Source organism: Pecten maximus, chromosome 6 (genome assembly GCF_902652985.1).
Source record: "Pecten maximus chromosome 6, xPecMax1.1, whole genome shotgun sequence".
In the NCBI taxonomy this organism is placed as follows: Eukaryota; Metazoa; Mollusca; class Bivalvia; order Pectinida; family Pectinidae; genus Pecten; species Pecten maximus.
Window position 1 is genome coordinate 12,020,040 of NC_047020.1, and position 13,649 is coordinate 12,033,688.

A 13,649-nucleotide genomic window follows, 5' to 3' on the forward strand; every position below is an offset into this window, starting at 1 on the left:
GATTGACGGTCTAGCACAGGAACTAGATTTGTCACAAAACGGTATATTGGTTGAAAACATACATGTTCCTTGTATACTACTAGCGGATGATACTTGTGTCATATCTGGATGTAACAGAACGTTGCAACGGCTCCTTGATATTGTATACAATTACTCGCGTAAATGGAGGCTTAATTACAACTCCACCAAAAGTGCAGCTGTGCTTTTTCGTCCTGAAAGAAGAAGGAAAGACGTTGGAAAATGCAAAGTATTGCTCGGCCAGGCACAACTTCCAATTGAAAATTCAAAAATATACGCGAGAATCATCTTTAATGAAAACCTCAAAAGCGATCTTGCTATACGAGAATTCATTAATAAAGATAGAAAGAAACTGAATAGCTTCATTTCAATTGGAGTCCACAAAAACGGAATGAGCCCCGTCACATGTGTGTCGATATGGAAAAGAATAATTCCGCCATCTCTCTTATTCGGTTGTGAATTGTGGAGCAATTTTTCTAACTACTCGTTAAATAACATCGAAATATTCCAACGTAAAGCCGCACGTAGAATACAAGGTTTCGACACTCGTTCTCCGAACGCAGTAACCATAGCCTCATTAGGCCTTCGTGAGATTAATTCAACAGTACAGGAGAGGATGTTTTGCTATGGAAACAAATTTTCGACACAATATTGACAACACATTTGACCAACAACAAGCGTTCATTAGGATTTATACCGGACGTACATAAGATACTGGAAAAGTATAATATAGAGGGATTCAATCCAGATGATGACATTCCATCTAAAGGTCCATGGAAACAATTTATAAGAAGAGTGTTACAGACGTATGAAGAAAAAGAATGGAGAGAATCATTGGCAGGAAAGGATGGTTTGCGTATTTTCAGCAGTGTTCATGTCAAACTAGATATACATCCCTTTTGGAAAATATCTTAACTTAGTGTTAGAGAAACTTGGCTGTTGAAAGAACTAATACAGCTGTCCTTTGTCTCGGAAGTCTATCCCGTCGTCTGTAAGCTATGTGGTAAAATGGTAACTGATATAGTGGTCCATTTCCTCATTGAATGCCACATTCTCTTCGCTGAAAGAGACTTGATTCTAGAGTCAATTGTGAATTTCCTCCCTGTCACCGACTACCTGAAATTCACGGCGATGAGTGAAATAGAGCAAACAAAATTTATTCTTGGCAAACGGTCAGATGAGGTGCCTCTATCAAAAAAAAGAATGGATGGAAATGATCAAATGCATTGCAAAATTGATACCTAAAATGCAATTGAAAATTGACGCAATATTATAAGTGATAATTAAAACATGAACTAGATCAACAACGAACTGTTAATATCGGTATCAATAATATATCACCTATGTAATTCATTTCACTGCACCATATCTATTTGTTTGTAATCTCATTGAAATGGGGAAATAAAGATTATCTATCTATCTATCTATCTATCTATCTATCTATCTATCTATCTATCTATCTGTTTTCTTCCATCTCTATAAGACATTCTTTTAAAATGCAATTATCAGTATTTTTCAGCTTCATCAAGTACTTAGATATTTTAATTTTCCTAACAACTGATAAAGAAACTCTCCCAATTTCAGTATAAACCATAGCATTTGTTGTTTTTCTTCACACCTAGTAGTCGTTTCAAAAAACTGATACGTAATTTTTCAATGTCAGCTGCTTTATGGAAACCCCATATTTCACACCCACAGTTCAACACACTACTCTCATAAGTATCAAAGACTGCTAAACAGGTTTCAATATTAAAATGATTACTTTTACATACATTCAATATAGCGAATAAAGCTTTCTTTCCCTGTTCTGAGATATGTTTTTGAGTCTTAAAGAATTTGCCATTATAATTCAACAGTAAACCTAGGTAATTTAATTCATTTACTATCTCTATTTTTTCATGATTATAATACCATTTCTCATTATTTCTAATGCATCCTCCATTTCTAAAAATGATAATTTTAGTTTTCTCCACATTCGCCGTTAATACCCATTTCTTGGTATACTCTTGTGAAGAATTCAATAAGATTTGGAGATCTTCGGGCGTCTCAGATATCAAAACCATATCATCCGCATACATGAGTAAGAATACATTTATGGTTCTAATCTCTATTGACGGATAATTATCATTTATAAAGTTCATTTCTAAGTCATTAACATATAATGTAAAAAGTATTGGTGACAAAATTTCACCTTGGAATAATCCACAATTGACCTAATAAAATTCAGATAAACCATTATGTTTCACACAACATCTTACGTTATCATAAAGGCTTCTTATAGCATTCAGCATTTTCCCTTCAATCTCTTTAATTAATTTAAACCACAAATTCTGTCTGTTAACAAAATCAAAAGCCTTTTTATAATCAATGAAACAACAATATAACCGTTTCCCTTTTCTGAGCGTCCGATCGATCAAACATTGCAAAGCAAAAATAGCGTCTACAATCGACTGACTTTTCCGGAATCCGAATTGCGCGTCGGTTAATTTATTACACATTCTATCAACTAAGACAAGTCTTTCATTTAGCACTGAAGTGAATATTTCCCCAAGACAACTAACTAAGGTAATACCACGATAATCATCCGGGTTCTCTCTGTCCCTCTTTTTAAAGACCGGAATACACGTGCCAATACTCCACGAAGAATGAAATTTACCTGAATCAAAAATACGATTAAATAGAGCAGTCAGACATAGAATGAAAAATTCTTTACCTATCATAAAAAATTCATTATGCAAACCATCTAATCCACATGCCTTGTTATGTATAAGATTATCTATTGCACTTTTGACCTTTCTTTTAGTTATGTTCCTGTCCAATTCTTCGTACGATATTGTGGTATTACTTTTATCATATTCCCGTAAAAACTCTTTAACTTCTTCATTTTTCGCACACTTACTGGGGATAACTTTCTAAAGTGATTGTAGAAATCTTCATTCGTTATTTTACAATTGGTTTGCTTGTTTTTCCTCTTAAATTCCCTTTGTGATTCTTGTAATCCTTCTTTAGTCTAATTTCTACTTTCTTGTAACATTTTTTCTTCATGGTATTAAGTGCAGCAATATCGTAAAATAAGTACATTGTAATGAGAGTTATAAATTATGTAAAGTTATATGCTATCAATAACCTTTACAGAATTAGGTATTTTTCGGTTTGAGAAAGCTAAATTATTCCTTCTTTATTAGACGTATTTTTGGTGTGGTTCGTCATTATGTTCTTGTGAGAAGCGAAGCAGTGTTTTTAATAGTATTATACGAATTTACTTATTTGGGATGTTCTATTTCTTTCTGCAGAAGAATTGAATATGTAGACGACAGGTCAGCATTATTGCTATTGTCATTAAGAACCCTGTCGGATTGATAGGGTATGTACATTGTATTTTGTTAATATGTACGTTACGTAATTTAAAAATAATGTGTATTCACTAAGTTGATAAATTGTGTAATTTATCATAAAGAGTAGGATATATGTATGCATTTTAAGCCGTTATATTAATGGTAACCATTATGGAAAATTTGTATTTAATGTGATAAAGTATATCTCTCATGAAGTGTACATGTATATCACTCACGGACTAGTTTCTAGCTTTTATCGAATGTGTACTTATTCTAATATGTTGTATTTGTTTCATTGTATGGTCTTATTCGTTATAAGAAATAAAAGTGCTTTAACGGAAATACCAGCATTGCTGTTTTAATTCAATGTAGCACTGACCCGGCTACATTATTTTTCAAATACACATCTTTTTGTAAACTAAGGAATGTATTTATGACTTAAATATCTCAGACTTGATAAAAAATGTGACATGAGTAAGTTAAAAATAATTAAGAAAAGCAAAATGTGTCTATTTATTGTGAGATTTCACGAATGTTTCTTTAGCCCCTCAGTACACATAGGATATCATAACTGTTGTACCTGTTCTATATAGGGTAGCACACTACAGTAAACAGGCTGGCCATGGGCGATTTTTTAAGCAAATAACTCCTGTATTATGATATGCATAAAAATGATAAAATATGGTCAGTTTGATACTTGGTCCACCATCTGGCTGTTCGTATTGTTATTCATCGATGGTCGATTGTCTATCTTTATACCTGATGAGGAGGCTGATCTTTTGGCAGCTGTTTCAGAATAACAAGCACCTTGTACATCAACGAGAACACAAACACTCATTAAAATACAATAATATTTATTAGTAATAAGGGATGCTTGATATTTGTAATTGTATACAGTATGATTCTAGAAATAACAATACAATTCACAACCAATTACAAGACAATGTGACCTTAGGACCAGTCACAGAAAACAGGGAAATACTGTATAAAGGACAATATTAGAAACCCTGGTTTTATATCAATGAGAAACAACAACTAATTATTATTCACTTTTGAAGATAGCTGGTAGTTTGTAAAAATCTTGCAAATACGATCATTTTTTTGAACCAACATGTCTTTGTGTGGTTATAAGTTCAAGTCGAAACAAAGTATACAAGAGTGAAAACATATTAATTATGTCGGATGTCTGTTCAGTCTAAATATTGGTTTATGATCATGACGGATGGTATATTGTCTGGGCCAGGTCCCCGTGGTGTATAACCAATGCTATTAGGGATTAATATCTGCTATACAAATGGTATATTTCTATTGAAACAACATCACTATGCAACTAGACAACTAGACATAGTAGAATGTCTTGATCTCTACTCAGAATGTGAAAATTTTATTTTTTTGAGTGACCCCTTCATGATGTAGTGTATACAGGGCCCCGGAGAACAAGATGAGATTAATGAAAGGACGAAAGAGGAGATGTGGAGAGAATTTACAACCCTGTTTTATGTAAAATACAATCAACCCATTTGAGAGAATACAAACCGAAGAAACCAGCAGGACTATTAATTACACATGACATTTACTTAAATAATAAAAGTTCATTAATAATCTAATAAGTCAAAATCATTATGAGTTAATGAAGTCAAACATTACATATATACCATACAACTCCTCAAAAAGAAACTTGATAAATGTCTGTAATTATACACAGTAACATGAATTAATTGCACAGTCATCAAGGGAGACAACTACATATGACATTACAACCATCAATTTTTGATTGCCGCGATTTCCTCTACATTGAGTTATGGCTTTGTATGATATTACCAAATAACACATAAACTGAGCAGAATAACCAGCTTAAAATATGACCGGCTATTAATTTTGAACAATAGAAAATGTAAAATATAAGGCCCGAGTTTCATCAATATTTCTTAACTGAAGGCAATATCTTAACTTAGAATTTTCAATAGGAATGAACTACACTGACAAAATTTAAAGAAAGTTCCTTAATAAGAATTTTTCATAATTATAATAATCTTTTCCTATGGAAAATATTAAATTACCCTGGTAAGGAATGTTGATGAAACTGTGACCTAAGATCTCATAAAAAATCCAAATCCACATAAATTCCTTGTTAAGTGCACGGCATCATAAAAGGTTACAGAAAACTGTTATCAAAGCAATGATTAAACTTCCTGTAGATATTCTCATATTGCTACCCTGAGTTACAATACTCCTCATTACAAAAGCATTCTGTAACCGACATTCCATTGTATTGTGCATCATGGCAGTATGTCTCGGTCTGTGAATGGCACCCCCTGTAAACCTCATAGGAGCTTGGAAATAAGCATACACAATGATTAGGAACATGAAACAGTTTACAAAATTTAACACCATATCTGTCTATTCTTCTTTTGTGTGATTGGATGGATTGGGATAATGCATTTTGTGTTATGGGCATCATTTTGTCGTACGATAGTCTGTTTACTTCCTAATACAGTGTAGTGTTTCACAGGGGCTCGATTTTGTAAGGTACAGTAGGCCTTTAACATCAGTGAATAACCACAAAACTAAAACCCAATATACATACACGAACGGAAACCAGGACTTTTAATGTTGTCGTGTCTTACATTTCTGAAAATTCGGAAACGACCCCCTGTGAGTGTGACGACATTGACAATTTGATAAATCTTAAATCAATAACGGTACTTATAGTTATTTTGTATTGACCACATTTTGTTTTAATTATAAAATATTACTCTCATAACTTGTGAAGTTGCTTTATTTTTTGTGTTGTGGATTATAAATGCTAGCATTCGAAATCTCTCTAGGCCGAAAGTAGCTGGCGGCCATTGTTTTGACCAGCAACACCTGGGGCTGTATTCCTACTCTGACCGAATCACTGTAAATTGTAGTATACAGTCTCATGAATACAATTTGGTTTACTAACGACATATAGGCCAATGCAACACAGAATGTAAATATAGTGCAGTGTTTCCCCAACCTGACATGCCGAATAGGAGTATATAATGTGGGACACAATTACGTAAAACCCAGAGAAAAAATATCTTCAATTTACTATTTATACAGCAAGTTACTTAACACATTTGGTATTTTAACATTGAGCTCATAACACTTAAGCAATCTCGGAAAAATACAAAAAAAAAAGAAAAGAAAAAAAGGACATATTCAAGTACAAGAAAATATGAGCAAAAATATGCAGGAACCATATTATTGTGATTGATTGTAGTGATGTCGCCTGTTGATTATGGCGATGCCACCTGTTGATTGTGGTGATGTCACCTGTTGATTGAAGTGATGTCACCTTTTGATTGTGGTGATGTTGCCAATTGATTGTGGTGTTCCCAATTGATTGTGGTGATATCGCCTGTTGATTGTGGCGATGTCACCTATTGATTGTGGTAATGTCACATGTCAGTTGTGGTGATGTCACCTATTGAATGTGGTGATATCATTAACAGATTGGCAATATCACTAATGAACTGCATCTATTCAATCTTTTGTATGACTTTTTGTGCATTGTTTAAAGTAAAATAAGAATTTGATCCTAAATTAAGTATCAAATATTCATATTCCAATGTAATTTCAATCAGATTTAATACTTAAATCATCTGTTATATGACTTTCTTTACAATGTAAATACCCAGTTCAAGAAAGCCATGTAATAGCAGATTACAATCATGTTGATATCTCATATTGTATGTCACAGGAGAAGTTTCAGGCCTATACTGGAGTTGACAAATACTACAATCTTCTATTTACCATCAGAACGTTTCCCACTACGCTTTACACAGCTACCCGCACACTCTATGGCATCAGAAGGTGTGTAAGCAAAATTGTCTCCACATTTCACATCAGGATAATCGCAGCTATAGCACTTGATAGCTGCTTCACCTGTCATATCAAAAACAGCGTGATGTATTACATGTAAGTAAATACAAGTTGACATATGTATATGTTAATCCACACAGTGATGCGAGTCAACTGTTTACAAGAGTACTGACTAAATGTATACAGTAAGAGTAGGGAGCTACCGAAATGTATACAATAAGAGTAGAGAGTATATTTAAGCATTGAAATACTTTCAGTTGGAAGTTATGGAATGATGAGTGCGAAATGGACAAAGGCAAATTTAATGATGCGCGCTAGGGAGTATATATCACCCGATCTACTCAAATGTATACAGTAAGATTAAGGAGTATATATCACCTGATCTACTGAAATGTATACCGTAAGAGTAGGGAATATAAAGTAAGATTAGGGAATATACATTACTTGATCTACTGAAATGTCAACAGTAAGAGTAGGGAGTATATATCAGCTGATTTACTGATATGTATACAGTAAGAGTAGGCAGTATATATCACCTGATCTACGGAAATGTATACAGTAAGTGTAGGGAGTATATATCACATGATTTACGGAAATGTTAACAGTAAGAGTAGGGAGTATATATTACTTGATCTATTGAAATGTATAAAGTAAGATTAGGGAGTATATATCACCTGATCTACTGAAATGTCAACAGTAAGTGTAGGGAGTATATTTAAGCATTGAACTACTTTCAGTGGGAAGTTATGGGCTGATGAATGCCAACTGGACAAAGGCAAATTTAATGAAGCGCGCTAGGGAGTATGTATCACCCGATCTACTGAAATGTATACAGTAAGAGTAGGGAATATATATTATCTGATCTACTGAAATGTTAACAATAAGATTAAGGAGTATATATCACCTGATCTACTGAAATGTATACCGTAAGAGTAGGGAATATATATTATCTGATCTACTGAAATGTTAACAATAAGAGTAGGGAGTATATATCACATGATCAACTGAAATGTTAACAGTAAGAGTAGGGGGTATATATCCCTTGATCTACTGAAATGTTAACAGTAAGAGTAGGGAGTATATATTACCTGATCTACTGTAATGTCAACAGTAAGAGTAGGGAGTATATATCACATGATCAACTGAAATGTTAACAGTAACAGTAGGGAGTATATATCACCTGATCTACTGTAATGTCAACAGTAAGAGTAGGGGGTATATATCCCTTGATCTACTGAAATGTATATAGTAAGAGTAGGGAGTATATATCACATGATCAACTGTAATGTCAACAGTAAGAGTAGGGGGTATATATCCCTTGATCTACTGAAATGTATACAGTATGAGTGGGGAGTATATATCACCTGACCTACTGTAATGTATACAGTAAGATTAAGGAGTATATATCACCTGATCTACTGAAATGTATATCGTAAGAGTAGGGAATATATATTATCTGATCTACTGAAATGTTAACAGTAAGATTTTGGAGTATATAGCACCTGATCTACTGTAATGTTAACAGTAATAGTAGGAAGTGTATATATCCCTTGATCTACTGAAATGTTAACAGTAATAGTAGGAAGTGTATATATCACCTGATATACGGAAATGTTAACAGTAAGAATAGGGAGTATATATCACTTGATCTACTGAAATTTTAACAGTAAGAGTAGGGAGTAAATATCACATGATCTACTGAAATGTATACAGTAAGAGTAGGGAGTATACATCACCAGATCTACTGAAATGTATACAGTAAGATTAAGGAGTATATATCACCTGATCTACTGAAATGTATACCGTAAGAGTAGGGAATATATATTATCTGATCTACTGAAATGTTAACAATAAGAGTAGGGAGTATATATCCCATGATCTACTCAAATGTATACAGTAAGAGTAGGGAGTATACATCACCAGATCTACTGAAAGGTATTCTGTAAGAGTAGGGATTTTATATCATCTGTCTACTGAAATTTCTACAGCAAGAGTAGACAGCTACTGAAATGTTTACAGTAAGAGTAGGGAGCTACTGAAATGTATACAGTAATAGATTATATCACCTGATCTACTGAAATGTCTACAGTAACAGTAGGGAGTATATATCACCTGATCTATTGAAATGTATTCAGTAAGAGTAGGGGTTTTATATCATCTGTCTACAGAAATGTCTACAGTAAGAGTAGGGAGTATATATTACTTGATCTATTGAAATGTATAAAGTAAGATTAGGGAGTATATATCACCTGATCTACTGAAATGTATACCGTAAGAGTAGGGAATATAAAGTAAGATTAGGGAATATACATTACTTGATCTACTGAAATGTTAACAATAAGAGTAGGGAGTATATACTATCTCCTGATATGTATACAGTAAGAGTAGGGATTTCATATCATCTATGTATTGACATTTCTACAGTAAGAGTAGGCAGCTACTGAAATGTTTACAGTAAGAGTAGGGAGCTACTGAAATGTATACAGTTATAGTTTATATCACCTGATCTACTAGAATGTTTTCAGTAAGAGTAGAGAGTATATATTACTTGATCTACTGAAATGTATACAGTAAGATTAAGAAATATATATCATCTGATCTACTGTAATGTATACCCGTAAGAGTAGGGAGTATATATATCACCTGATCTCCTGATATGTATACAGTAAAAGTAGGGAGTATATATACCACCTGATCAACTGTAATGTTGACAGTAAGAGTAGGGAGTATATATTATGTAATCTACTGAAATGTATAGAGTAAGAGTAGAGAGTATACATTATATATCACCTGATCATCTATGGCAAATCACAATTTCAGAAATAATAAAACCAATTCATATGGACAGCTGATAACTTTTTGATAACCTTACAAAATTGCCGGAATTTCCCCTGGCCCTGGCACCATCGTCATGGCTACTTACAAAATAGAGATTTAATCCTCTTTCTCATACATGTTTAACCTGAAGGGTATAAGGTGATAAAGTCTCTTAACTAGCTCAGACTAGCGGGACATTCCTTTTAGTCTAGTGTATGACGAGAGCGAAAGATTGCCAGTTCGAGCCCCAGTAAGGGCAGGTTATTTTTCATGACTCTTTCCTATTGCACATGAATACCATTGACTTGAGCTTGATATTGAATTGTATGAGGCGTAATAATACATATAAAATGGGTTTCTTATATAGGTGTATTAGGTCTACCTGATTACTCAACCAGGGGGTCTTCTGATTACTCATGATCGAGCTAGCCCAAGACTTACACACATCTCAGATACTGTATGCACATCAGATAAAACAAAGATCTATTATGTGCGAGTATGTGTGAATTATGGAAGATTCCATATAGATCTACTTACCAATGACGAAGAAGATACACAAGACAAGGAGAGAAAGGAGCCTTTTTTCCATTCTTATCGCCCACCGTTCGTAAAGAATGAACCCGGAAATTAATTAGAAGTGATTAACCACAGTTATCTTCCCTTAGCAAAGAGGTCTAATTGGCATGCCTACATTTTTTGTTATTTGAAAAAGACACTTGCCGTGAGCACGCAGAGAAAAGGAAAATAAACATTAAGGAAGACGGATTTTAGTCTTCAATGATATGATACAGTTTTACATTTTTGCATTGACCAAAAGGCATAGTTACATTTTATTTTAGAATGAACTACTTAATTATTGGACTTAAAAGTTTAGCGTATCTTAATTGTAAATTATACAATGTATTTTTATTTTGAAAAACAGTTTGTGATAAATACCTTTTTAACTTACATGTCCATTTTCTGCAGTTGGTAGAATTTGAAAACAGGGGATACAAAAGAGAATGTACAGCATGTGGGACGTGTAGCTTTACACACACATTGAAAGAGTGATAACTGACTTGTGTGCTTTATAGAGGGCCATAGTGTCATCATATGGGGATTTCTCCGAAACGTTTTCTGAACTGGAACTTTATTTTATCTTCTCTCACCTGGATATATATTAACATTTAACAGATCACCAATAAGACAATATAACATTTCCTGTTAAAATTCAGTGATTATTGTGCAGTAAGCATTTAAAAACAATCATTAATTTCACCTACAAAAGACATTTATGAAATAAATGGTCAACTTAAAGTTTGAATTAAATGTCTGTATTGTTTATATGATAGAACATACCTAGCATTTGATATACCGTGAAACCTCTCTACGGTTAGTTTGACCACAGGCTACCAGTCGCAATTACGGGGCCAGTTAACGTTAATTAGTCAAGAGTCAAGAGTTAAGAAATTTCATTTAACGTCGCATATTATACAAGCCAATATTAGCACTGTAGTGCTATTCTTGCGAAAAACATAAGTAAAGTCAACATGATCACAGTACATGCATCAATTGTAACAAATTTAAATTATAGTTATATCACAGTTTCATATTAATACTAAAGTAATAGTTTAATAATGGACTCTTGTAACTCTCACAAGAGAGGCTAAAGAATAAATTAAAACACTATCAAAGTGTAATGTACTTATATACTAACATAGCACACAATAAAAAAATTGACATAGTATACACTAATATAGTGTGTGTTAAAAGAGACTAGGCCTGTCTGTCAGAAAAAATTAAAGCTGAAATTTATAAGTTTATTACATAAAATTTTGTTTGTGGTCTTTGGGACTGTCAGAAGTGGTCGTAATACGGAATAGCAGAGTGGTTTTAATACTGAAGGGACCAATACAAATACATATAGGAGAAAATAGCGGGACAGAAAAAAACCCTGTAATATCGGGGTGGTCGTAATTGTGAGGTGGTTTGTTATGTGAGGTTTTACTGTATTTTCAGTAAAAAAAATGTATCATCACACAATATCCTTATATCTTTTACTTGTTTTAGATTCAAGTTAAATGATGTCCCAATATATTAAGTAAAAGGTTAAGGAAGTACTATAAATGAAAGTTAAACTTGATGTTTTCTTGACAGGTTCTCTGGCGGAAAGCCATTGCAGATCATGAGTGGGGGAAGTCAAAAGCAGGGTCAGAACATTCAAGTGGTGAGGACTGTTCTGGGCCAGCAGGGTTGGCTTTAGCAGACAACTATCCCCATCTCCCAGCCCCAGATCCCTGATAACCAGGCCACTCAGGCCATAGTACTGCCCTCGGGACAGATCATACCTTACCCAGCCAAGGCCCAAGACAAGGGCTCACAGAAGGGCAAGGGTCAGTCTGGTGCTGTATATGCCCGTTTAATAGCCCCTCCCCCTGGACTGAAACTTGCTGGCGACCAGGGGATTCCCGCCCAGGGTGTCGGAATGTTACTACAGACTGTTAACAAATTCAACATGGTACAAGCGGCAGGTCGTGGGTCAGTCTCCATGACCCCTGTTGGGGACACTAGTCCACGCACTTTGGCAGCCACTGCCTTTTCATCCAAAAGTACTCGCCTTTTCCAATTCTTCTTCAAAATTTTAACTGGTGCTTAGTTTATAACTGAATATTTTCAAGGCTGTGTTTGTGCCTCCTAATATCTAATACAAAACTATTGAATTCAAATAAAATTCTGAAGAATTTTAAGGCATAAAGTTCTGACAGGCTTTATCTACTAAAAAGTTACATTTTAAAAGTTAACAAATAATTCATTTTACATGTACTTATTATCGGTAATTAGTATAAACAAAGAAATGTGTTTTTTTCTCAATTAATTTATAAATACATTGATTTGTGCTGATGGCTATAGAACGAATCAATACATTGTACATGTACTTTACAATTCACACATATCTTGTTTTTAATTTTAGAATGTTGTAGCATTAATTCACAATCTTTGATGTAGTGATACCATCCCTGGTTGAAATATTCAGAGTTATGAATACAAATTGTGATACCTTTTATAATTTTTATCATATAATTGGCATGGAGAGGCCATTAAAATGAACTCATTATCACTTTATATTTAGTAATTTACTCAATATGTACAGAAATTATCCTACAATAGCCTTTCTAAAGAAAAAAAAATGATAAGATATTTCAAAGTTGTAGGAATAACAAATGAAAAACTTTTCTCAGACAACATAGTAGATGTAGTGTTTGGATTTTACACAAGTATCACATTGGAATAATGTCTGGGGCCCAGTAAAATTTTGGTCGAGAGCATAACTAGAGACAATGGAATCTATGTTGGACAAGTTCAATCAAAAACTACAGTAACTATGGTCTAACTTGAGAAGGTACAAACTCAATTTGGTTACATGTGAATTTGTAAAGGAAGTTGATATGATGCTCATTCCTAGAAGACTATGGCTCAATGAACAGTTTTCCTTTGGTCTAACCACAGCAACGAGACATCATCTGCACATGTATCATCACCCACATTATGCATTTATAATTATGATTGATGGAACAACATGACTATAGTAAAAGATAGTTGGAACAGTCTGACTATAGTTAATGATAGATGGAACTGTCTAACTATAGTTAA

General features: G+C 33.7%; 1 protein-coding gene across 1 annotated transcript; it reads right to left on the reverse strand.

Moving 5' to 3' along the window:
• Positions 1–5,407: 5,407 nt before the first annotated feature.
• Positions 5,408–10,637, reverse strand: LOC117328979. The gene is made up of 3 exons (XM_033886630.1): positions 10,557–10,637; positions 7,134–7,265; positions 5,408–5,687 (listed from the first exon to the last, which is right to left on the reverse strand). Exons 1-3 carry the CDS (start codon positions 10,606–10,608, stop codon positions 5,566–5,568), a joined length of 306 nt encoding a protein of 101 aa, XP_033742521.1. The 5' UTR covers positions 10,609–10,637; the 3' UTR covers positions 5,408–5,565.
• Between the last annotated feature and the right edge of the window lie 3,012 nt (positions 10,638–13,649).

Bases quoted from the DNA above. Each gene is read 5' to 3' on its own strand.
- LOC117328979 (XM_033886630.1), bottom strand. From the start codon at position 10,608: ATGGAAAAAAGGCTCCTTTCTCTCCTTGTCTTGTGTATCTTCTTCGTC. The intron at 7,266-10,556 runs GTAAGTAGATCT...TTGATATGACAG, and splicing joins GTGTATCTTCTTCGTCATTG to GTGAAGCAGCTATCAAGTGC. The intron at 5,688-7,133 runs GTAAATAGAAGA...GCTTATTTCCAA, and splicing joins TAGTGGGAAACGTTCTGATG to GCTCCTATGAGGTTTACAGG.